The 26,439-nt window shown below is 42.3% G+C and overlaps 1 protein-coding gene across 1 annotated transcript in view; it reads right to left on the bottom strand.

Moving 5' to 3' along the window:
• TMEM132D (transmembrane protein 132D) overlaps window positions 1-9,945 on the bottom strand; it is a 185,485-nt gene extending 175,540 nt beyond the window's left edge. Inside the window, exon 1 of the mRNA XM_015644435.2 lies at window positions 9,260-9,945. Coding sequence (XP_015499921.1) covers window positions 9,260-9,338 — 79 coding nt within the window. The 5' untranslated portion in view covers window positions 9,339-9,945. The remainder of the gene's footprint in view (window positions 1-9,259) is intronic.
• Window positions 9,946-26,439: the final 16,494 nt, after the last annotated feature.

The following is a 26,439-nucleotide window of genomic DNA, read 5'->3' as shown; positions in this document are numbered from 1 at the left end:
AAAGGCAAGCAAAGACCCAGTTGATGCTGATATTTGTATTGTAAAGTGCTGCAGCTGAAACAGCAGGGAACATCTTCAGCAATAGCCAAAGTTATGACAGGACAAATGGGGGAAAAAGGTAACAGCAGCAGCAAACACCTGTGGAAAATCACAGATCTCAAGTATTTACCTTAGTTAGCTTGACACAAATGAATAATTAACAACAATAAAGGAGCACTGAGATACCACTCAAAACATCAGCCCGGTGGACAGCGTTTGGGAAACGCCACCTTTCTTTCTCAAGGGAATTCACAGTGAGAATTTCTTTCTATCTTTGCTAACCTGACACTGGATCCAGGTCAGACTGCACGTGATTTAGAATAAAAGAACCTAAAGGCAGACAAAGAGGATTGTGTCTGATTCTCTGACTGTTCATACAAGTTAGCTCAGAAGGACAGAAGAATCCATTTATTTTGACTCTTTCAATTTCCATGTGCCATCAGTAACACAGGGACCAGCCACCAGTTTCTTTCACCATCTCATTACCACCCCTGCCCACTGTGTGCACAACTTACCAAACTAAGGAGCTTAAAATAAACCTCAAAGACTTGAAGGGGCAAAGAAGGGATGAAATATTTCTAAGATCTGTACCATCTGTCAAAAAACCTATTTTTTCATAAGTGGTTTGTTGCACTGTTAATACAGACATTGAAAATATTTTCTTTAATAGCTTATTAACATGTATTACAACAGAAATAAATACAAAAACATCTTTATGACATCTTCTACAAAAAAAAAAAAAGCTTTTTATGTTCCCTTTGGGAACGTCTCAATCTCTTTGAATATTTTAATCACACAGATGCTTTCATGATATCTTTATTTTTTTCCTTACCCCACTCTTCTTTTCTGTTCTTACAGGCCTCTGAGCAGTTCATGGTGTCCAGCAATCAGAATGTCACATTGCAATGTTTAACAGATACTAGGAATTAATTATTTTCATGTGGTAAAATGTACAGCAGATGCTGCATAGCTGCAAGCAAACCAGATCCTGCTCTGAATATCTTCTGTTCTGAGCAGACAAGACAGTTTGAAAAAAGGGAAAGCAGGAGTGATTTTTCAAAGGTTACAGAAAGCCAATGGGTACCCTCACTCCTAAATCACCATCATGAACCTCTACATTCCCCTGCTCTCATCGAGAAAAGAACTCTTAACAAGGTAAAACGATTGCATTTTTGCAAAAGGATAATAATACCTGACTTAAAAAATGGGATGGAAAATAATGCTTTGTAAGGTCATTTAAAAAAATAAACCAGTACTATTAGAAGGCCATTCCAAGCTATCAGTCATTTTCCCACTTTAGAGCCTATCAAACAGAGATATTTCTGCTCCACAAAATATCAAACAGTATGAAATCCTCAATTTTGCTGGAGACGCCAATGTTCATGTGTGGCTTGTCTGAAGAGATTGTGTTTATTTTTTAAAATCCGAGCGTGCTGCCAGGGCTGTAGTACAGCCTGGCTCAGTGGAAACCCATTAAAACCACTTTGCTGGGCAGATGGTGTCAAAGAGTCAGGAGCAGAGAACAGAATCCCACTGTGCACAAGTGTTCAGTATGCAAGAAATCATCTCCTATCAGACAGTGCTGCAGGGGACACGGGCAGCCACCGAGCACAGAGCAGAGCTCTGCAAAGCCAGGAACCCAGAAATCTGGAAAAGGAGATGGAACAAGGGAGCAGGAACGGGGGAACCCCACGTGAGCAAGGGCACATCTGTGCAGAGCTCGAGCTCTAGAAACAGCACACTGCTTTTATTCACTGAAGGGGTAACCAGCCTTTGTCATTAGCAGGGACAGCACAACTCAAAGACTAAAATAAGATTTTGAGAAGTGTCCACTACATTTTGGACCCCCATCTTTCACACCCTGACTCACAGGGTTGCTGGGCAGTTGGAATTTCAGTAGAATTCTGGGAGTGGGTACAAAGAAACTCTTCAGTGACATCTGGAAATGGCCTTGCCACGACAGTCCTGGAACATGACAAAACTTGTAAATCATACACCAGGCTGCACTAACACAGCAGATCATTGCAAGGCTCCTTTTGCACATGTTCCTTTCCCACTCATCCACAGAAGGAAGGACAGTTGTGTTCAGTGTTTTCAGACAAGGGGCTAATTCTGCAGGTGGGGACAGCACCTAACAAAGCCCCTAACTCTGGGTTAAACAGATCCTAAACAGGACAAACACAGGGAAAATGAGTGTCCAAGTATTCCTTGTACTCTGCAGCACGTGTGGCAGTGAACTTGCAGTGTGTGTGCACCTCTTTGCTCTGCTGGGCACAATCAGCTGCCCAGCTCTGCCCCAAGTCCTGGATTGTGGACCACACAAAGAGATCCTTCTTCATCTTTACAGCTTGTGACCCTGAGCAAACTAATGCTATTTTTATTTCTGAGAACAAGGTAAGGATGACAGGAGTGTAACTGCAGGTACATGGTGTATTTACAGATTTATCACACTGGGAAGTTTTGCAGAGCTGCACAGTTCTTCCAACAGCAGCTCAAAACACAATACAGAAACAACATCAAGCCCTCCTTTAGAGCAGGAAAAGCTGGCAGTGTACCCCACTGCCAGCAGCAAAGCAGAAAGTTAAATGTAGGAATCTGACACACACAGACAAGAAAGATAACTACCCCATGTGTACCAGCAAATCAAAATTAACCAAGCAAGGCTGATTACATTAGGACAGAGATGCAACACTAAAGGATACAGATATTTCAAATATAAGCAGATGCAAGTCACCATTATTTTCATGAAGACAAGCAGAATGAGTCACCATGGCTCAGCAGAAAATGGAGGATACAATTATGTGTTAATCCAGAATCTTTGGTGAGTGGATTGAAGACTAATTGGGATTGTTTCCTTTCCTGTACTTTGGATTAGATCAATATTCAGAGACACCACTGACTAGTTACCTCTGCCAGCTTTGGGTTCTTTCTTTTGCACTATGAATTTACATAATGTATACTGAAGACATAAAACTACACTTTTAAAAATATAAATAAAAAGCAAGTGATGTTGAGGGCCCACAAAATTCAGGGTTTTGAGACCATTCAGTGTTAGATGAGACTACACTCCGTGACTTGGAGGATTTTTTTTGCATGCAGGACATGCAGAGTCATCTGTGTGATTATCTGGACATCTGCCTTGCTCCTCAGCAAGAGATCTGCAGACTGTCTGCTCAACAGTCTGCCTCTCTTGAAAGCAAACACATCAAAAGACAAGATGTGGAGCATCCTGGTTCACCTGGAGAGGAGCTCCTGTTGCTCCTTAGCCCATCTCCACGCTGTGTCCCTCCAGGGTAAAGAGTGTTGTTATATTTCCCCACCTCTGCTTGTGGTGCTTGCTATTATTACTCCTGCAGATTTTTTATACATACCCAGCTGATTTCTCTTGTTGTTTTTGTAATACCTACATTATTCAATATCCTTCCCCTTCCCACAGTTCAGAATCCACATGGTCATTTTCAGATGTGGGTCTGTTTTGCTTACAAACCATTACCATAGCAAATTTCTGAAACACTTTAGCCAAAACATCCCTGTGGCAAAGTCTTTGTTTGCAAATAAAACCTCAAATAACTAAACAAACCAAACCAATTCAAGGTAACTTTAAAAACAGAGCCAGAGGGGCCTGTGAGAAGGTGAAGTGACTACAGGAGGAGGACAGAAGCCTTCTGTTTTGTAAATCTGGGGAAATGTGGTAATGGTCCACTACCAACCTTTTATCCACTGCTCACACGAGAAACAAAAGTGCATTTTGCTGAGCCACTTCCAGGGAGACAGGTGTCTGCAGTACAGAAAACTCCCTCAAGGAACCTTTCTGGAAACCTTGATTAAGAACTCCCAGCAGTGAGGGTGAGAGAACAAGCAAGCATCCTCTGTGTGCAGAGAGGAAGCTCCGAGGCAGTTAATTGACCCCAGAGTGCAGATGCCATAAGTGACTGGCAGGGTTCTCCTGCTCTGCTCCGCTGAGCCACTGCTCAGTGGTGATTTAAACCACCCTCTGCTGCAGAGGATCACAAACACTCACAGCAGCACAGCCTGTGGCTGAAGCGGCGAGGCAACACCAAACAGCTCACAGCAACACTTCCAACTACCACAGTCTACTACACAGTCACTACAGTGTTTTTCGCAGCCCTTTCAAGGAAAAGGGCCATGGGACCTTCTGAAAGAGATCCAGAGCATCTCACACAGAGCCCTGGTTTTGGTATTGTGACAAAGGTCTTTGTTTACAACCAGACACAAATTGGGATGCATCCTGAAAGCAGCCTTGTTACTTCCATTTCCTCCCCTCGGTTTTTTCTCGCCCGCACGCAGAAGGTTTCTGGCACTGGTTTCACAACACTGCTCAGATGTTCTATGAATCACCACTGGTGTGTGGGCTACAGCTGAAAAACACCACTCCAGAAAACTCTGTCTGCTCTGAATTGAAGCCTGCTGAAGGCACTGAAATCCCCTCTCCTGCCTGCAGCAGCAATAGATGCTGTATCTCCCTCTATCCCAGAGCTACTCTCCTGTAGGAAGTTATGGAAGTTTGCACTCATACCACACAGGCTGTGCTTGGGAAGATGAAGCATTTCGATCCCCATCAGGCCAACACCTTACACCAGAATTAAATCTATTCAATAAAAGAAGAAATCAGGGACATGAAGAGGCCAATCTCATTCTACAGTAACTGTGCCCACATTTCAAGCCCGGGGTGAAGTAGCCTAACATCCTCAAATATGTACTTTAAACTGCTCATGATAATTAGTGTTATCTACAGGTCTCGGAACTACTTAAAATCCACTTCATTTGGAGCTGCCATTAATAATGCAGCAGGCAATAATACAAAGACTGGTGAAAATCAAGTAATTTAATGTACCACTTTATAAACCAAACTTGTGATGAATCTCGGCTGCCTCTTCAGCTTCCCTGCAATCAATCTGTCTGCAGTCATGTTTATGTATCCTAGGACCCGTGACAGGCTGCCACCAGACTTGGCATCCACAACCACCTCAGGAGCTTGATTTAATGTGAATGCAGCATGAAAAATCAGATTATCTTTTGATTCTCTCCTTTATTAAATAAAACTGATCTTTATTGAATAAAGCTGCTTTTATTAATATCTAAAACATTGGTTGGTGTCACAGAGCCTGCCAGTCCTAAGGAACTAATAAAAGAAAAGACTGAAGTAAAAAATGAGAACATTACAGGGAAATATTAGAAACCAAATCAAATTAAGCCAGTATTGCAGCTGACAAATAAAACATGGGTCTAGCTGTGGATTTTTTTGTTTAGTCTGAATTTATTATTTTTACTGAAAGAAAAGGAATCAGAAGGGGGTTTTTCCCAAAAGTACTCTGTGGCAAGAAACACAGCAAGAGTGAAAAAGTGGAAGTTCCCCTTCCTTTTTATAGTGTCTCAAACAACTTCAAGTTCAATACAGCTGGGACAAAGCACAAAAACTTTGGGTTTAAGGAAACTGCTTGAACCTAAAGCTGGAAAGATTTAATTTATTTTGGGGGTTTTATAGAAAATTCCTGGGTTTTTTGCCCATTGGCAGAGCCCACAGGAAGAGCTCCTACTGGCCACACGTGTACGTTATCCTCACGTGAAAGCAGCAAGCACCACATTTGCCATGCAGATCAACTGCACAGCTGGAGCAACAGATGCCAGGGATGGCTCTGCACAAGCAACACCAGCACTGGTACTTGGAGAAAAAGGATTGTCCCTCATCATCACAATCACAATCTGCCAACATGAACTGTAATTCAACCCTGAACTCCTGTCTAGCTGCCACCAAGAGGGAGTGGGAAAAAATACAACTCATAAATCAAATAAAACAATCTTTGATTTTAATCCCACATACAGAATTATATTCCATTACTAATATATTACTAACCACTTTTCTGGAGACATTTGGGGGTTTGCTTTCCTTGTTTCCCCACGCTCACCTTGCTGTAGCAGGAGATTTGCATCACTGCACATGTGCTCTGCACATCTCTAGCTATGAGGAACACCCTGAGGGGATACAAGGAAATCCTGCCTAGTACACTTGCCAAGCCTCCAGTTCAATAAAAGTGAGAGAAAATCAAGCCAGCAGCTCTATGGCCTGAGATATCATTAGAGAGCAACTTGCAGGAAGATTTCTGCCCAGGATGACACAGAAGAACACAAAATGCTCAGCTGAACACAAGCAGAACAAGTCACTAAAATATTCACTTGTTTTTTTACAGTCAGCTTAAACTTGAAATTTGGAATCAATGAAATCTGGTTTTATCTGGAGACATTCATAATGAAAAAGGCTCCTCAATCTTTAGTCTCACAACATAGATCTCAAAAGTGTTTGACATCTTATGGGAGATGCTGTTTTCATTCCAAACTTACCCCTGGGCTTGTGCATGGAACCTGAAGCTCAAATAAAGTATTGAAGTTTTTATGGTACTCCAGTGGAGCTGGTGACTTGCCATTTAAACAAGAGAATAAAACACCCACATTATTGTGCCTGTTGCAGAGTCTGTTTCCAATAACATCAGCTGCACCTGCTTATTTTCTGACTGAAAATTTCCCAAGAACTTCTTCTCGTCTCCGATAACAAACAGCAAAACGCTGATCTGAGGACGAGCATTGGCCTCCTAGGACTTACTCAAGGAAAATCTGCTGAAGACAGAAGTGGGATGGAACTGCCCCAGAACTACAGCTCCAGAGCAGAATCACCCCTGCCCTTACACATCCATCTATGGATGGACTGACAGTCCAATGGACCGACACGTGGATTATATCATCACTGACAAGCTGGCCTGGTAGGATCTTTAGCTCATTACTGAAAACAGCATTTCATTTCTCAGGCTGGAGCTCTGCATTTTACAAGATAAAAGCAAAGCAAAATCACAATAGTATTCTCAAGTCTTCAACATGATTACCTGGAAGATTTGGAAAATGCGCAGTACAAGGTGTGTTGCCATGGTTCTGAGTAATAAGCAGCAGCCCTACACACAATAGACAGCTGATTGCTGATGCATGTTAAAAGCTTTTGTATCTCTTTAGGAAAACTTTGTCTTCATGTCATAAATGAGAGACTTTTTCTATTAGCAACAGAAAAGCATCAAAGAAACATGCCCTGTAGTAGTAATCACGCCTGATTTATTTTTTGTGCACTCATCTTACTACGTGGAGGGGGGTGGGAATCAACCTCTTGCACTGTGAAGTTCATACTATGAATCTCTGGAACACTCTGGGCTTTCCGCTGCATTAAGGTGTAACAGTGCGGATGGAGTCTGTTAGCAAAGGAAAAATACACAATTGCATTAAAGACAGATATCTGTGTTAGCAAACAGCAGAGCCCTGGCACACACACAGCAGTCAGCTCTGGGATACCTCAAGTGCAAGATCAACAGCACAGCCACCACCAGGGATTCTGCTGGCATCTCTTGTGTCTGCTTTCATGGAATCCCAGGATTCTTTAGGCTGGAAAGACCCCGAGACCATCGAATGCCACTTCTAACCCAGCACTGCCCCGTTCACCCTGAGCACATCCCCAGGCACCACATCTGCACCACATCTGCACCACATCTGCACCACATCTACATCCCCTCCGGCCATCAGGACTCCACCACTTCCCTGGGCAGCTGTGCCAGGGCTTGACACCCCTTTGACGAAGCAATTTTTCCTAATACATCTTTCAGAAGAGATGTAAGTAACATTTCAGAATGAAATCACATATGAACGCTGTAATTGCTGAGTTGGCAATAAAAGAAACGCTGTATTCTGTAAAACTGAAATGCCATTTATTCCAGTTCTGGGATAAATTGCAATCTCAGTCCAACACTATGTTAATGCAGTGGTAGGGCAGCAAACTGAAATACAGCAAAAGCCAGGGAATGAAGAAGTTCATACTTTCACTGCCCTGTGAGCCTGTCCAAAGTACTGATGCTATTGCTTGTAATAAAATACATCATTTACAACCTAGCTGGGCAATCACAAGCCACTGGTGTGCAATGTGAATGAAGCAATCTCTTGAAAAGATTCTGACTTCTAATCCCTGCTGCTAATGCATTTCCAATTGCAACTTTAGAACAGGATTTATGTAGGCACTGCATTTAGGGAACATTTGAGAAGATTTACAATTTTGTTCCTTTCTTTCTTTACCTGCTCTGAGGGAAAAAGGAGAAGAATGGAATTTGATACAGGGAACCACCACAGAAATACACAGCAATGTATTCTGCCTTCTGTCAGTAAGTTCAGGTCTGGATACAAACTGGTGAGTAAAAATAACTCACTTCATGAAAAAGCAAAGTGCTGATCTCGGGAAGTGTAAAAGGGTGTTAAGAATAACTAATACCATTTTTTAACAGGGATATTTATAAGAAGAACTCTTTGCCAGTATGTTTGCAAAATGACAGATTAAATGCATATGCTCTGATTCCCCTCTGAAGACTTAACCACGTGAAAACTCTGTCTCCTGCCAAAATATAACTGTTGGTGCACAGTATCTGCTCCGAAGAAATGTATACATCTCCTAATTTGTATTTCACAGGAATGCTCAGAATCATCTAAATCAAGTATTGCAAAAGTGCATTCACCTTTTGGCTGAGGCCATCGATGAAAACTTTCAAGTTCTGAGGAAGCTTTAAATGCATACAAATTATGTGCACTGTCTGTATGCTGCTTTTCAGAATTCAAACTGTAAACAAGCTCGAGGGCTCCAAGAAGAAATCACTGAGTTGTCTGAAGTGGTGCCATCAGGACAGTCAAACTCTATTCTGCATGCAAGATATCAGACACCTGCTACAGCATCTCATCAAAGCTTTTAAATGTTCCACTATGTACCTGTTTCTCTGGTCCAGTAAAACACTGGCAGTCAGTCTGACATACAGGATTTTTCATCTGGAAAACACCACAGAAGATAATGGTGGGGCAGCCAACTCCAACAGCTTGTACCTCTGGGGATTTCAGATTTCTGTATCACAAACACTTCGTAATCCAAAGCAGAGCTACCAGCTAAGCTCAGCAGCAGCATCTTCTGCCCGATGGAAAGCACAGTAAGGAGGAACACATGCCCCAGGAAACTGCCAGGCTGTTTGTCATGGTCAGCCAAGGAAAGATCCTTCCACTCAGGCTTCCCCATCACATCCTCTGTGCTTTTGATTAGCACACGGCTCCCCCAAGTCCTTCTGTCTTGAGCTGTGGGTATCAGCACTCAAGGCATTACAGAGAGAGGGAGGAAACAGAAGCGATGGAGACTTACCTTTGGAAAAAACTGCTGCCAGGCTCAAGAGGAGAGGCGACAACAGATGCCCCATATTGCTAATCCCGGAAGCAGACATCCTACGCTTTGTGGAGCACTTAGGGATCAGTTTCACACACTTTGCAGTCAAAATCAGAACCGGTCAGCTGGAGAGGCTACATTTTCAGAAACGATCATCTGGAAAGAGCAAAAGGAATCTCCTTCGCAGAGAAGATTTACTTCTTTAGCATTAACCCTCCCCTTTCCTCCCTCCTTTCTTCAAAACAGATGATGCTGTGGAAAAACACCCCTCTCCTCGCCAGAAATGAAAAGGAGTCAGTTTGGATTGAGATGCGGGCGCGGAGCCGCAGCTGCCCGAGGCAGCCGGTGTCGGTGCGGGGCGCTGGGCAGGGCTGGGGGCAGCGCCCGCCGCCGGGATGCGCTTCACACGGCCAGCGGCCGCATCCCGGCGGAGCGGAGCGGAGCGGCGGCTCCCCGGCCGGCACCCAAGTTTCCCTATAGGTGATGTTGATCAGCCCCGAAATCATCCACACACGCGGGGCTCGGTGCTGAGCGCTCTTTTTTTCTTTCGTCTTCTTTCAAGTTCTCGATTTCCTCATTGACCTGCCCGACTTTCCGCACGGGAGGCAGCTGGCAGGCAGCGGCCGGGGAGGCGCTCAGGGCTGCCGGGGCCGGCGGCGGCGGTCGGAGCGCACCTCCCGCCCCGCGGCGCGGCCCGGGCCGCCCCCCCCCCCCCCCGCCCCCCCCCCCGGGGGGGGGGGGCCCCCCACGGCGGGGGGGTCCCCCCCCCCGCGGCGCGGCCCGCCCGCCCGCGCCGGCCCCGCCGCATCCCGCGGGCTGCCCGGCCCGAGCCACCACCGCCGCCCCAACACCGCCAACACCGCCAAACAAATAAATACAGAACGCAGAGCCAAGCCCCGCCTCGCCCCCGCCGGCCCGGCAGCCCCAATCCCCGGGCAGCGGGGCGCGGAGCGGGCGGAGCAGGGCGGGCCGGGGATGCGCGGAACGGCCCCGCTGCCCGGCCCCCCCTGCCCGGTTCCTGCCTGCTTCCCTCACTGCCCGGCCCCTCCTGCCCGGTTCCTGCTGCCCGGTTCCTGCTGCCCGGTTCCTGCTGCCCGGTTCCTGCTGCCCGGTTCCTGCCTGCTTTCCTCGCTGCCCCTGCCCGCTCCCCGCGGGCGTGGCGGCAGCGGCGCCGATCCCCGGGCTGGAACCCGGCTCATCCTCTGCGGGCAGGGCAGGGCACAGGGACAGGGCACAGGGACAGGGCACAGGACACAAGCAGGACACAGGGCACAGCGCACAGGACACAGGACACAGGACACAGGACAGGGCAGAGGTGGCTCCGAGAGCACTGGCAGATAGAGCATCCCTGCGGCCGCTCCAGCAGCATCCCTGAGCCGCCCGCACCGACGGACACGGACACGGACACGGACACGGACACGGACACGGACACGGACACGGACACGGACACGGACACGGACGGACATGGACACCGACACGGACACGGACACGGACACGGACACGGACACGGACACGGACACGCATCCAAACACCGCATCCCTGTGGCTGCCAGGAGGGACGCACTGGCCTGAGCGTGCTGCTGCACGTGGCGAGGCTTTGGCTCCTTCCCTCATCCCAATTTACTGTGTTTCCAGCTCTCCCCAAGCCACTGCAACAGTCGTGAGCCAAATCCAGTGCGGTACAGGTGGAATAGGGAAATAATGTGAAGGGTGTGTAATGGAATACTTCATACATGTTCAAAACCAGCAGCAAAAATACTGACATTAGGTCTAAAACAGTCTCCAAAAATGCTGGGGGAAGACAACTGACCTCAGGTTTTCCATTGCAGAAGATATCAACACTAACCCAAACATTTAGTCAAGCTTAATAATGGGATTTATATTATCCTTGGCAGATAGAATTACAGTAAAATACAATTTACCGCAGCCAAAACAAGACAAAAAAAACCAAAAAAACCAAAACAAAACAAAAAACCCAAGAAGTAGCTACAAGAATTTATAGTCATTTTCTTCCTTCCTGGAGTACATGTCTGGGAACAATAAAAACATACGTCTGTATATCAACATCCACAACACTGAAGCTGTAAATAGTCTATCAAAATAAACTTTGCACACTTTCTGTTTGCCAACACTGAGAAGTACACGATTACCCATGCAGTGAGAAAAGGCTGCGTTTTGTGTGGTGGTGTGAATTCATTTCAGAAGTTCATGTCAGCTTTGGAAGGATTCCCAGCTCCTGAGAGGCTCCCCAGAGCTGAAATGAAGCACATCTCTAGAACTGGCACTGCGCTGCAAACAGAAATGTACCAGCTCAGAATATCCTCTACCTGAGAGAGGATAAATAACTGTTATTGACAGATGTAGTGGCCAAACCTTGCAGTGTTGTACAACATGAAAGAATTCTTTTCAACAACACTATTCCAGACACAGCAGCCATGCTCTGGAGGAGGAAGTCAGTGTCCAGCTTCATTCAGTGGCTGGGTGGAATGTGCCAGGATAATATTCCAGTTAATCTGTGCTCTGGTGAACAAGCTTCAAAAAGAAGCCTCTGCAAAGAATGAAAAGTGCAAAGGAAGAGGTTTCTCTCCAGATACAGGTGTGGGCAGTTTAGTTACCAAAGTAATTAAAGAAAAAAATATACTGGACATGCAACATCATTGTTGAAACAACAGACTTGGAAGCACTTATTTCATTTTTCAGCCCAAATATGGAAACTAGGGAACCTAGGATCCTTCATCGGGAATGCTGCTACTCACTGAATAGATTAACTTTTTAATTTGGTCTTGTGAGAAGAAAAAAAATAATTATTACTTTTTCCTTAATGTTTTTTAAAGTAATTCTGAAAGGTCACTAACTAATTATTAAATTTTATGCATGAATACCCTTCCCCTCTAGAGCACTATGCAGACTTTTACTTTTAGTAGGTTGTAATGGACACTTAATATTTTGTCAACATCCTCCTCCTCATCTTCCACCATCCCATTGTCCCCACAAACCAGATTTGGGTCTCGAGTCTCTCTAAAAGCCAAGTGACTTTTGAATAAACTGTTGTGTTCAGTCCCTTCAGAGAGGACAAGTGCACCCATTTCTTGCCCTGCCCAGAAATAATGTTACTTTTGGTTTGGTGGGAATTTTGCTGAAGCACCAGCTGCAGGTCAGGCCACTCAAAGTTCCCCCTGCAGAGTGGGTGTTCCAGTTGCAGTTTGTGCCCACCAGTGCAGGTGACAGCACATCCCTGTACAAACTCTGTCCTGGCCAACACTTCTGGGATGAAAACCTTTCCTGTGCACTGCTCATGGAAATCACAGCAATTCAGACAACTCAGAATGAGAAAACATCTTCCTGTTTCATTAGCAATATGTTATTTTGGCAAGAATGCCTCATCTTTTCTGGGTGATTAACAGCACTAATTGTGAAGGAAGAACTGGCATTAGGAAAACAAGGGAGAGAGTGGGGAGACCTGAAAACCCACAACCTAATGGAAAAGGTAAAAAACTGATTAATTCAGACCCAACAAGGTAATGAAAAGATCCATCCTCACCCTGAGACTTCTTGGTTCATCTGCAGTGTGATACATTAACTTAACGTCATTAAAATTGCTAATTGTTCTGATCAGTTTATCAATTCCCATTTTTGTTTGAGGTTGGTTTTTTTTTAAGAAGTAATGTCCCCTCTTTGACAGTCTAAAAGCACAGGTCTGGTGGAAGCCCCACTGAGAAGGCAAAGAACTGCAGACAAGGGAAAACTGGAACTAGGTACATGAGCAAAAATGTTCCTCTGCCCAGTATTTCACATCTAGATAGATAGATAGATAGACAGATAAATAGATAGATAGGTAGATAGATAGATAAATGGATAGATAGATATACAGATATCTCAATAAATAAATCTATAGAGATAGATAAAAAGACATGGAAATACAGAATATGCCTAGTGATCTGAAAGCAAACAATTCATTCAAAAAGCCAGTTGCATTGAAAAATTGTCTCTCAGTGCCCACAGACCTGGAAGAGCTGGGCATGTTATTGGGTCTTTTAACTTGAACAGCTAGACATTTTTCTCCAAAAATATTTTTCACTTTCAATTTAACTCTGAGGGAAAAATCCTGCTGCAGCTGAAGTCAGTGCATGTCTTGCCATTGATTTTTACAGAGACAGATTTTTACTCCTATTTTTTTTCTCCTTTGCATGGGATTGCACAGAGGGCATTGAGATGGATTATCTGGGTTGCAACAGCACAACATGCAAAGAGAGGAGCAATTAGAGTCAGAGATCCAGAAGGTGAAAAGGCATCAGCATGATCAGCTTGACCTCCCAGCAATTTTCTACAATTTCATGTGTTGTCTTCAAAACAGCAGCCATGAGGCAGCAGGTGTACTGTGACTGCCATTTCTAATGCACAGTGTAAGTTGTTCCATTATTATTTCATGTTCCTATCTCGTATTTCCTCATCACATCTCCCTGTGGTCTCTTCTGTTTGTGTGGTACAGAGTGTTTGGGGAAGGGACTTCCTTTGGGTGCTCGTGCACGCCACATCTTGGCCAGCTGTGCCACAGTCACAGCTGAGTGTCTTTGTGATGCTCCCACAGAAATACTCTGGAAATCAGAACAGCTTAATGGGAAATGCCACAAAGACCACACTGAGTCACACGCTTTAGTTGCCTCTTAATTTCTGCATTTTACGCTTTTTTGACATTAACTAGCGCTTAGATTTTTGTTTCAGTGACAGCAGGATGAAGCATTAAATCTTTGTTAATTTTCATCTGTTCACTCAAACCACATAGGGAAATAAAAGATGAAGTCACTTGATTTCCTTGTACCAGTTCTGTTTTATGAGAAAAGCAGAGTCACTGGAAAGCCTTGGCCAGGCTGAAAGCAAGAGCTCTTTGTCAGTTGGATTTCTGCTGTCTGTGGCAGTGCCCCTTGAGTGCCATCCCCTGAAGGATCAAGCTCCAGCCTCAGTGGGGAGCAGCATTGCTACAGCTCTGCTGTGTGCTGCTGGCCTTGCAGTCAGTCCACAACCGCTGGCAAAGGAGATGATGCCAGCATTTCCTCTCTCCTTTACTTGTTTCCAATGAAAATCAGAAATATCTCAGTTCCAAATGATTTCCTTTGTCATTCTAAAAGTGACAAGGGACCTTATCACAACATAGCTAGGCTCTTCTCAGCCAAATAAGCAGCACCCTAATATATTGGCAAACATGTTTCTAAGGGGGCATTTTGGTTTGAATTAATGAACTAATATATTAACCTGCTTCATCTGGCAGGAAGATTTTAAAAGCTGCTCTGGCTGCAAGTTACTGTACTCATATCACAATAAAGTGCAATGATTTATAAAGACCAAATCACATAAAATGCAGAGGCCAGCTCAGAGAAAACTCAATAAATAAACAAAAAAATATGTGTGCACCTCAGGGAAAAGTCAATATGAGAAGAAATATCTGTATGTTGTGAGAAAATGAGCAGGTACAAAAGCAGCAACACGTGCCAAGTTAGCAGGGGCAGAGAGATGGAATGTCAGTGCTCACAGGCAGCGTGTCCAATTGGAAATGTGATAACATTCCCAGCGGAGCAGTTGGAAACTCACTGGTTTGCAGGAACAGGTAATGTGGAACAGCAGAACAGAAGATGTTACCCTGCCTGACCTGAGATGTAACCAAAGACAAGCTGATGTGATGCAAGCAAGGAAGGCAAAGCCCATTTGAAATGACTCTGGAGATATGAAAACATTTGTCTGGTGTACTGCCAGCTTCCTTTTCTGGAAAACCAAGACAGAGATCCCTTAATCCATCACTTGGACCTTCCTTTTCAATATGAAAAAATACTGAAAATGCAGCAATTCTATTAACAGGATTAAAAATGTAACTTTTATGCTTAATCAAGTGACATTTTTTAGTGGAAGGGTCATTATATACACTAATTATAATTTATAACACAGTATCGTGAGTAGAGGGCCAATCCTCAGTGATTAGAATTTTTTTTTCTGACAACCAGTTGATGTTCTGTGCCCAGGATCTCTTGGAAAGAAGGAGCCAAAAAACCTCTCAAGGAGAGCATTTTAGTGTCCCAGGCTGATTCCTGTGCCCTGGATCCAAAGGTTTGGAGTTTCCCGAGCAGGGAACACGGGTGGAACAGCTCAGAGCTGACTGCGGCTTAGGCTCGAACACACAGAAACAGCGCAGCCCAAGAATTTACAGGAACGAGAAACCAAGGAGCCAGGGAATAAACACATTTATTGCCGACTGGCGTGCACACGTTACACCTTAAAGAAGTCGCCTGCTTGGCAGCACCAACATTCCTGCAATTGCCAGGAAAACGGGGTCGTGGCTGCGACAAAAGCCAGCCTTGTTTGTCACCAGACTCGGCTACTGATGGAGTGCCAGTGACCCCTAGTGCTGCAGTCACTCACTGAGGCTCCGCACACCCTGACACCAAAGCACAGCGTGTTCACTCCTCAAAACGAGACAAGAATTGGTGTCTGAAATAAATATCTATCATAAATGTGTAAAATACTGTGAAATAAATGACGTGAGGGAACGCTAAAGCAAGAGCATTAGAAGAAAAAGCACAACTTTCCGTTTTTAAAGTTTTCCATTTCTAGATATCAGAGGATACTTAGCTGAGTCCCTTAAAGTACGCTGACTGATTATCTTGCTTAATATGGTTTCAGAAAGAATGGGTTTACTTAAATTAGAGAGTCATACAAAAAATATTTGTCTGATTGCCTTCTTGGATCTCTGTTGGCTGCTGAAGTGTTGTTGCCCCAAATATTGGCTATGTTTTTCTGCAATATTTTGTCTGCATACCAAATTCTGTGTGTTTTAGATCACACTGTGTATTTAGGGTTGGTCAATAAAGTGTAAGTCTAATGGATTTTTAACGGAGGATATATGATTGTTATGTCTAATGAAATTTGTTGTTTGCTTATAGGTAATACCCAACAGTAAAGTAATTATTACATTTTTTGCTATTATATCCATGTTGTAATGCTATTAGAGATTAATAATTTATTGACTCTTTATAAAATATTTATTAATGGAAGATCCAGTGTTGCAAAATGAGTAGTTACATAGAGCCAAATTCAAACCTACTCTAGAAGACAGTGATCCTTTTACCTCCAAATGCAGACTTGCTAACTCCATTGCAGGGGGATGAGATATCAGACATGCCAGGAGGAAAGATCTTTGCAATACAGAAGCTTGTAAGATTTAAAGGTCATTTCTATAAAGACATTTTGAATTAAACAGTTCATCTTTCTGCCTTCTTCTGTGGGTTTCTTGGTTGCTTGGGAAGTGTTTAAGCTGTCTAGGACAGCCCATAGAGCTCTTCCTGTCTGGCCTCACTTACATTGGAAACACCAGAGGTAACCAAGGCAGGCAGGTTCCACAAAAGGTCTTAAAGGAGTTACAGGGACACTTGTGTGTCAGTTCAACATCTGTACAGCAAAGCTGTACCTGCCCTCTCCAAAGTGTCCGTCAGCACTGAAGGGCTTAAAGTCACTGAGAGCAATTAAAGTGTCTGCAAAATGATTACTGAACTAAGCTCCTGAGCTTTATCCACTTCCACTCATTCTCCAGGATCCTAGCCACTGGTTTTTACACAGAAAATGCTTGATCAGCAATGGGAAATGAACAGGAGGCAGAAGAATTCATGACATGTATAATGCACATATTTACTTTTCAAGATTTCCTCAAAGCAGGCAGAAATTGCATGCAGTTCAACTCTAGTCACACTGAAAATTTTGCTTTTTTTCCAAAGCCCTCATTCTTATCACAGATGGGAGAGCATATGGTAGGAAGCCCTTACACTATATTGCAAACAGCTTCCACACTATAGTAGATTTCATATTGAAACTGCAGCGTCAGTAAACGGGAGGAAGCAACGGAAGATATCCAGAATATTTTAACCTTCTCACTATAAACATTGGCTGTCCTTGGAGCTGCTGAAGAAGAAATGGGCAGGGGAAAGTTACACTAGCTCTGTGAATGTGTGACCAAAAAATCCCCAAACCAACTCTGAAAACAAGAACCTGTGAAAAAGAAACAAATTTGCATGCAGAATTGGAAAGCTGAGGGATTAGAACCTGCAATGAATGTACATTAGCAAGACTGGAATAAAAAATAAAGGGAGATAATAAGAACACACATTAATGTGACACCACAGCATCAGGGAAGGAGCTCAAGCTCTGTCCTCTGAAACATTCTGCCTGCATCATTCCCCAGGACACAAAAGCACACGGGACAAAGGTCTTTCCCAGAGACAATTGTTCCTATGTAAGCACCATGTTTCCAAGTGATCAGTTAAACATCAATCCATGGATCTCTTGTTGTTTGTAAGGAGAAGCCTTCCACAGCAGCCATTGAGCTGCAGTGCATTAGAGAGAGCAGGGAATATTCCTTCCCTGGGCTGAGCAGTGCTCATGCAGCCCCAGGCTCAGATCTGACATTCCCTTCTGACATTGGCTGCTGCTCTCCTGCTCTGGGCTGTGACACTCGTGCACTTACACAGAGGTCTATGCACTGTATAAAAACTCTATCCTTTGCTGTCGTGCTAACTACAAAAAAAACCCTAAAAAGTTTTGTCACTAGCTCTGAACACTTGGAAGAGAGACATTAGGAGTTGTTATAAATGTTTTTAGATGAAAAGTCTAAGGAGTAGAAATAAAATATTGTCTTTCTGAAGTACTGTATTTTCCAAAGTCATTATTCAATAGTATTATGAAGAAATTAGTTGTTGGGGTTTTATGAGAGAATTCTTTTATTACTTGGTTTTAAGCACTTCACCTGATTCTCATCTAGCTCATATTGGTACATATCATTAAACCATGATTAACTTCAAAAGTCGGGCTTATGATTTGCACAAGGAGAAAAATGCTATCTCTTACATCTTTGGATGAGCATCAAAAGACTTTATTTGGCCAGGAGAATTGCCAAAAAAGAGAGTTGCTGTTAATTGATCATCTTGAGTTTTTAAAAATACCTATGGATAGATCTTGTCACAGAGTTCGTTTTCAAGGATTCCCAAAAATAAGCAAGGATTATCCCAGGATTAGAGCAAATGCAATCTTTATCTCAGAGTCACATAAATGTAGATTTAACACTGAATTACATAACTGGCAATGTGCAGTAAACATCCAGCTCTCTCCTGAGCACATCAGGAATGATCTTCAATGGCAATGCAAAATTACATTTTTCTATTGGGGTCTCTGTCAGGAGTATGACACTGCAGTGACATCTGAACCTGGTGGTGAAGACATTCATCTGAGAGGGAACAGAGTGATTTTCCCAGCTCAATTTTATATTCCACACTCACCAGAACTAGACAAGCAGGATTCTCAGGTTGTCCAAACACTACAGGACAGTTCAGCTCTATTTTCTCTCCTTCCAGACCCAAGTGCTTTCCATTCTTTGATGTGCAATGGCTCAGCTTCAAGAGGAAAAGCAGCAGATGTAGGTGTCAGACCCCTCAAAGCTCAGCAAAATGGGTTTTATGGGGCCTGAGCCACAAAACCTGTCTGGGTAAACCTGGGAAATGCTTTTTCTATCCCACAGAATTCTGTTTCACCCACAAGGTTAACAGCTGACTGCAAATTGCTGACATGCCCAATTTCTATCAAGCAGATGATCTTGTTCATGGGCATCAGCTTCACTTCCTTTCCTAAAAGAAATCAAAGCTTTGGGCATGCTCTTAGCATTTTTTTAAGGATTAAGGAGTTATTCTGCAGCACTGAAACCTTCTAACTCTGGTTGGAAGGTCAGAAACTTTTGATTTCTTCTATGATGAACATCGGCACATACCGTGGGTTACAACAGGTCAGCACTTTCCATGCATAGCTGATCATCACTGGGAGTGAGGATGTTCATGATCTGGCACTCATTGATTCAGACAGCAAATTAAAACCTCGATTATGTTCGGCAGCATTTCAAGTTTTTATGTTCGGTATCATTTCAAGTTTTTTTGTCCAGCACCTTTCAAGTTGTACTCAGAAAATTAAAGTGACGGTTGCCAGGTTAGTGATGCCATTACTGAGTGAGTAATACCCTCAGCACTGCATGTTGAGGTGATTTAATTAAACAGTATCAATCAATAGCATGGAATTGATGAAATTCAGACTATTTTACCTGAAGTGCTGATATATAGGAATGAACATAATTTTTGTTTGCTTTCTGTACTGCTGAGAATCTCACAGACTTGTAGTCCAAGGCAAGTGCAGCTTTGCTTATGGGACTATTTATATAAAGTAATAGCTATTCTCTCACTACCTCATTTTTTAAAGTTTACAGAGCCTAACAATCCTTTCCCAGTACCCATTTAATGTATAGAAATAAAGCTCTTCCTGGAACATTATTGCCCACTTTTAATAGCCACATTTAATCTTTGTTTAACAAGAAGTATTCCAGAAAAATTTACAAGTACTTGTCAGAAAACATTGCAGGATCTTGTTACATTATTAGAGTTTTATATTGATTAAACACATGGTCTGTAAAAGGTGTAATAAACCAGCTGTCATTATGAAATGGAGCTCACAAGGTAAGCTACATCCTTCTGCAATTCTTATTTTATTTAAGAGCAGCTGATTTCATTTTCATTTATTTGTTGTGCGCTCTCTCTGTGAGCTTGGCACAACATTTGAACTGAAGAATGCGGTGTGGTGCTGTGGTAACTCTGCTGCTGCAGGACAGGAAGAGTTACTGTGCTCAGCCAAAATTACAGCCTGGGGGACCAGGACTGGGAGAAACATCACTGGCTTCAATTTTAGAGCACAACAGAGTGGTTTAGATTAAGCTAAACTTTGCAAATGGTCTGGTCAGGGGAAAAAAGTGATTTCTCTCTAGTTAGTGGTAGAAAAGAAAGCCATGCACTTCTCAGCAAAGGGGGTTATTGGCCTACCCAAAAATGAAGCAAAGCAAAGAGCACAAGCAGTTGAGGACACGTCCATTCCAGCCAGGGAAATCGACAGCAGTGAAGGAATTATTTGTCATTTAAGGATGACACAAACGACTCCCTCTGCACACACTAAGCAGCAAAGCCTTTCAATTAATTGTTAATAAGTAAATTATTTGCCTGTGTTAGATAAACAACACTTGCATTATAGGAATTAACTACCTTTGTATTAGCCAAAGGAAAAATAATTTTAATCCCAGGCTGTGCAAGGAAATTGTTTTAGAGGTAAAGATGATGGTATGAGAGGTGTCTCAATTCCTGTTTTGTAAAGAGTAATTGGCAAAATACAACACGCTGGTAAAAGAGGGGAAATACACAGAATTTTCCAACTGAATTCAACTCTATAATGACAAAGAGGCTATAGCTCATTTATTTCATCTATGGGGTGCAGACACATTTTCTAAAATAGTTGGTTTTTTCCCTTAACACCACCAATTCCCCAGTAGAATCAGCTGTGGAAACAAAACTGGATTGCTTTTCAGTGTAGCTTCCTTAGTGTTTAGAAAATACCCCAAAGCTTCTATAATTGCCAGCACCTTCAAAATCCAACCAAATAAAAAATCCAAACTGTCAGAGGGTTCTTGCAATACAATACCATGATCCTTCCTTAAAAATAAAAAACCAAAACCAATTATTTACCCAATATGGGGCATTTTGCCTTTTTAGATGTACCAATACATTCTTGCCTTATGTGAAATGTGATGACGTGCACATCCCCTCTCCTGCAAGATGGGCTGGATGTGCCTGGTCTCATGGAAAGTTTCCTTTGATATAAACAGGAGTTATAACACAACTTCTCAGCATCCTACTCTGCCTATGTTTTTAAAATACAACTGTGCTTTTTAAAAGAAAATGTAGACTGCGACAGTTTGTTGTCATTAAGTTCTTTTTTCCAGCCCGGGACAAGGAATTATCAATTTTAAGTCTGTATATTTTCATCCCAGCGAGCATTTGCCGAGGCTTTTCCCTTCTGCATGTCAATAAAACCTTTATTGAGGCAGACTGGAGGTGTTTTCCTTCCCCTCCTGCCCCTGTCACAGCAGTGACTCAGAGCAGAGTTCTCCTTATTGCAGCTTTTGTCTCTTCATTAACTCCATCCAAGGACCCCTGGAGTGCTGTAAAGGCTGATCACCTCTTTCCTGATTGACTCAAAGTGCAGCACACAGAAACACGGGCACGTCTTTGATCCTTCCCAAACACAACGACTTTCAGCACTCCAGGATTTAGCTCTGTTTTAAGACTACAAGTACAAATTTGATTATCTGCTCCGTGGCTGATGGGAGCAAGAGTTCCAAGTCAGTGCTGTTGGGAAAGGCTACAACAAATGTAATATTCCTTGCCAAGGCCTTCCCCTCGGGCAGTAGGTATCTACAAGAATCCTCCTATCACAGATATTTTGTTCTAATTTTAAAGATAAAAAGCCTAAAATGACAACTCCTATCCCCTAGCACTTAGAAAAGTAGTTTAAATCTCATGATTTCATGTGTCTCTGATGACCTACTCTAAAACAAACTTTCCATTCATTTAGAAATCTGAGGGGCATTTAACTTTACTAAAAGAATGAGTTTCAAAAAATCAAAATGTACTTGAGAGAATGCACAAAAATCAATCTTTTAATAAATAATCCACTCTGACAACTGCTTATGATCAGCCATGATTAGGAACTGATTGTTATTTCAGGATCACAAATGGCCAGGGATAGGATCTGGTCATAGAAAATATCCTGTTCCACTTCTTTAAGATAGCGATCTTAAAAGGAAAGATATAAATGGAAGCAGATTTTGGCCTGTGGCACATGCTTGCATGCAGACATCACTGCTCAGGATGAGCTGCTGGACTAGAGGGTGCAAATGTTTTTGCTTAATAGAACTGGAAACTCTACAGTGTGCATAAAGCAGCTATTTATAGATTTGAATTCCTTTTCAAGGAGTTTGGTGGCATTTTTAATTTACAGAAGTTATAACATTAACTGTAAATAGAAATAAGAGCAATGTTATTATCATAACAAGCCTGCCTGGCCTGTAACTCGCACATTCTCTCATGGCTCTGCAGAGAACAGAGCATTTATTTTCCAGATATTTATTTTGAATTCTTAATCCTCAGTATGCTTGGCAGAAAAACCAAGAGAACAGAACAGAAAGGGCCTGGAAGGTTGCAGTTAATCCAAATATGAGAGGAATTGGTTTTGTTATTTATTGTTCACTGCATTAATCAAACTTTGTAAGGTTAGGACAGAAAGAATTATTTCTGCTGCAGACCTTTTGTCTTCTAAATATTATAGAAGCAAAAATGAAAAATAATTTAATGTGGTAGATTGTAGACATATTCTTTGAGTGAAGAATTCAAGGTTTATAGGTTTAGATATAGATGGCACTGGTAAATCTGTAGAGATTCCTGTAGCATGTGAAAAAGTTGGCACTCTAATGAATTTATTTCTTTGATTTCATAGAACTCGTGTTTCTTAAATTAAATGGAACATCATCTGCAAAAATTGTCCTGCAACAGATATTAGTTGTAGAGTCATGTTTCACTGTGCTCCTCTGTTTGTCATGAAAAACTGATGCAGTGCATTTCATCTGCAGTGTCTGTAATTGGACTGAAAATTAGCCATTTTCTGCACAGCTTGTAGAGGAACCTGGTAAAAGTCTAACAAATTGAGTCATAGATCTGTGTGACACTGTCATCTCCATAACAATCCATTTCTTTTTAAGTATTTAAGATGACTTTGATAGCAGAGAGCCTATGTTAGGGCTGAATTCTGTAACTTATTGCTGCTCCCGTTCCTTTTGCACAACACGTACATCAGAGACAAAAGATGAAGATGGCTTTTGCAGCCTTATATTTACAGTTTTCAGAATTATAATTAACTTTTCCTTGAGGCAGCACTGATGTAATAAAATGGCTCTCACAGAATAACTTTATTTGTTACATGAAAATTCAGTACAACCAAGAAGCCAAAAGCCCTGGTGGTAAGAAAAGCTTGGTTCTGCTGTTTTTCAAGCAGCACAGAAGGGAAGAGGAACAATCAAAATCCATCCTTGCTGGCAAAAAAACACAGCTTGCAACTGGCAAAAGAAATCTGAAGAATAACCAGGACCTGTACAGCTCTTCTGAAGTGCATGTGGCTGCTACCAGGAGGAAGATAATCCATCATGATAAAAAACAACCATCCATTTTAAACTTGCTTGGCAATGAGGATGTTCTTATTTGCATAATGATGGTTATTTGAATATGATGAGAATTTGCCTGAGCGAGACTCAAGCTCAAACACATTCAAATGTGATACAGTCTGTACAATTTTCTCAAGGATTGCAATTTAATACTATTTATCTAATGAAAGAAAAATAAATATTGGCTGTAACATCCCATTATGCTTGAGAGCCGGTTTTAAATTACACTTGAATAAAGTAACTGAGTGTGGGATGTTTGCATTTCCTCAGGGATCAGTAACACTTCCCAAAATGGTGAGAAATATCCTCCTTTTCCAAGTAGCCTCCATCTCAAAACCGGGAGTGCAGAGATAACTCTGGCAAAGTGGTGCCTGTTGCACTTCCAGCATTCCCAGCCACAACAGCACTGCTCCAACATGGAATGATGGCAAGGAATCAGAAAGTTTCAGAGGGAAAAATACTCACAGTATTTAGAGACTGGCAAATAATCATTGACAATATTTATACTGGAAATGACACAGAAATTTCATCAGAGAGAAGCATTGCTCATTTTAGCCATTTCAGAAGGAAACCATGGCTGGGATATTGCTTGGTATGCTCAGAGTTTTCCTTCCAGCTCCCAGAGATGACCAGAAGGGAGAAGTTCTTGTCACTTTTATGTATATTCATAAGTAATTGTGAAAAAAGATCTGTCCATAGAGAGGGAAATAACAGCACAGTTACAAATACCTACATTTTGCACTTCATCTAACACAGACATTGTGACAGCCTCTATTACAGGACAGACTGATTTTATTTCTGAACACTACTAAAACTGTGGTGAGTTACATTTCCAAATGAGAACTTTGCCATTCACACTCCATAAAAAGCACAAGAATTTTTGTTATTTTATTGTAGGAAAGCCTCCACATTTTCTCATGATATTGGATGCCACCTCTAGCAAGAAATAAAAGACTTTTGATATGTTCAAAAACATAATGCAATGGGAAGCCCAGCCATGGATGGTGATGAATGGGCAGTCACCTTGCAGTACATTTTTACCTACATGGAGAGCCACTAACTCCAGCCAGCCCCTGGCTCTTGGCAATTCCAGATGTCAGTGCCTTTAGCAGGGATGCAGTTTTCTGACTGCAGAGCCATACATTTGTCTTGCTAGATCTAAAATGGCCCAACACTGGATTCTGTGCTGCAGATGCTGTGGATAATTAACCAGCAAATCCAGCCATGTGAGAGAGATTATTTTATTTGTGTCTTCAAAGGCATAAGAAAAAATCATGCCTAAGCTTAGTTCAAAGCCAGTCTTCCTTCTGTTAAACTCTATGGGATTCTTTGCTGCTGAAGTTAACCTAAAATGACTTAATTGTTCTAATTATGTCGTGAACAAGACTGTCAAAACGCTCTGTTCTTGTAAAACAAAAAGTGTTCTTGAGGAACAATTGAACTACCTGAAACTGTGATCTTGAGAAGCTGATAAAGCATCTCTAAACCAGAAAAGGATGCAAGCTGGTGTCTATTGCAATTCAAATAAAGTGTCAAATAAAATTCATTAATTTCCACTGTCATCTTCCACTGTGAATCCCCCACATCACAGGAACATTTCCAGCTCTGATTAAAACCCCCAAAACTTTAACAGAAAGTTGCCACCTATTTCAACCTGTCCTGCTGGAGCTGCCTTCCCTGCACACACAGATGTCTCTGCAGAAAACCATCTCAAAAGGGTTCTTCCTTCAGTTCTGTTGCTACAGCTTCTGGCTCCTGCCCTCAAAGCTGCTTTTGTGTTAACCCAAGTCATCAAGATCAGCAAACAGGTCATTAATAAAGACAGTTACAAATTTCACATTCTCCTGAGTGGGGAAAAAAATGCTTTCCAGTCTGGAGCCTGAGTGACATTGTAAAACAATATCAACCTGATTTTAGATTTTTATTTTATTTTTTTTTTAGAATATTCTACAAAAATACTTGTTTGCTTTCCAGACAGGAAAATATTTTGATATTTCAAATTGTAAGGCATTGAGACTGGTGAGGAAGTGATCACAGCAACATTTCCACATAATGAAGCAAAGTGTAACAGTTTGACTCTCTGGGGTTATTATTCACTGAAGCAGCTATAGATATAAAAATATCAGGCATTTTGTGGTAGCTTTTCCTTTCCACACACTGGTTTATTTTTGCTGTGGGAATGCAGTATATTGGTGGCAATTTATATGCTAATGACTAAAGTGGTATATAAATTTTATAACTGCATATTAATGAAGAATGAGGGGGTGTAAGTTATGACGCCTTTATGTAGTGCACAGGGAAGCATTTTCCCATCAACTGTTGATATTTAGTTCTTGGACTGGTCTCTAAATCAAAATTCCCACAAGCTGAGTAGAAGTCAAGGAAACTGTGGAAGCAAGACAGGTATAAACTTAAACTGAACTGAGTTCTCGATGACTAAAACCTGACTAGAAATGCTTATTGAAAAAAAAAAAATAGGAGATGGCCTTGGCCTCAGAATTAGCAAATCAGAAATCTTTTTAAGTGGGAGTTGCTGATAACAATTTACTGCTTCTTTGTTCAATTGTTCAGCTTGCTGGACAGTTAAAAAGAAGTAATTTCCTCCCTAATCTTGGTGCCAAAATATTCACTGAAAAGACTAACTAGAAATATTGCTCAGGCCATATCTTTGATTACTATTTGCATTAATACAGCATCCAGCCTTGGTGCTGCTCAGTTCCACTGCCAGGTGCTAATATATAATGTCCCTTTCATTTATTCACACAAAGCATCTAAAAGCATCCTCCAGAAAAGCATTTTGGGGCTGTCTTTGCAGGCAACAGCCCAAATCACACCTCTGCAATAATTCCATCCTAAATGGAGTGTCCTGCACAGAGAATGGTTCTACACATGCTGGGGTGCCCTTCCTGGGGGTTCCTGAAATCCCCAGGTCTCATGATTTTGTTTTCACAGTTGAATTAAGCAGAGCTGATTCAGTCATGTCTCATACACACAGACGTGATGACAACTTGAGCATTTTGCTGTTGAGCTAGAGGGGTTTATTCACA

This window comes from Parus major, chromosome 15, assembly GCF_001522545.3.
Source record: "Parus major isolate Abel chromosome 15, Parus_major1.1, whole genome shotgun sequence".
Classification (NCBI taxonomy): domain Eukaryota; kingdom Metazoa; phylum Chordata; class Aves; order Passeriformes; family Paridae; genus Parus; species Parus major.
This window is presented reverse-complemented; position numbering and strand designations above follow the sequence as displayed.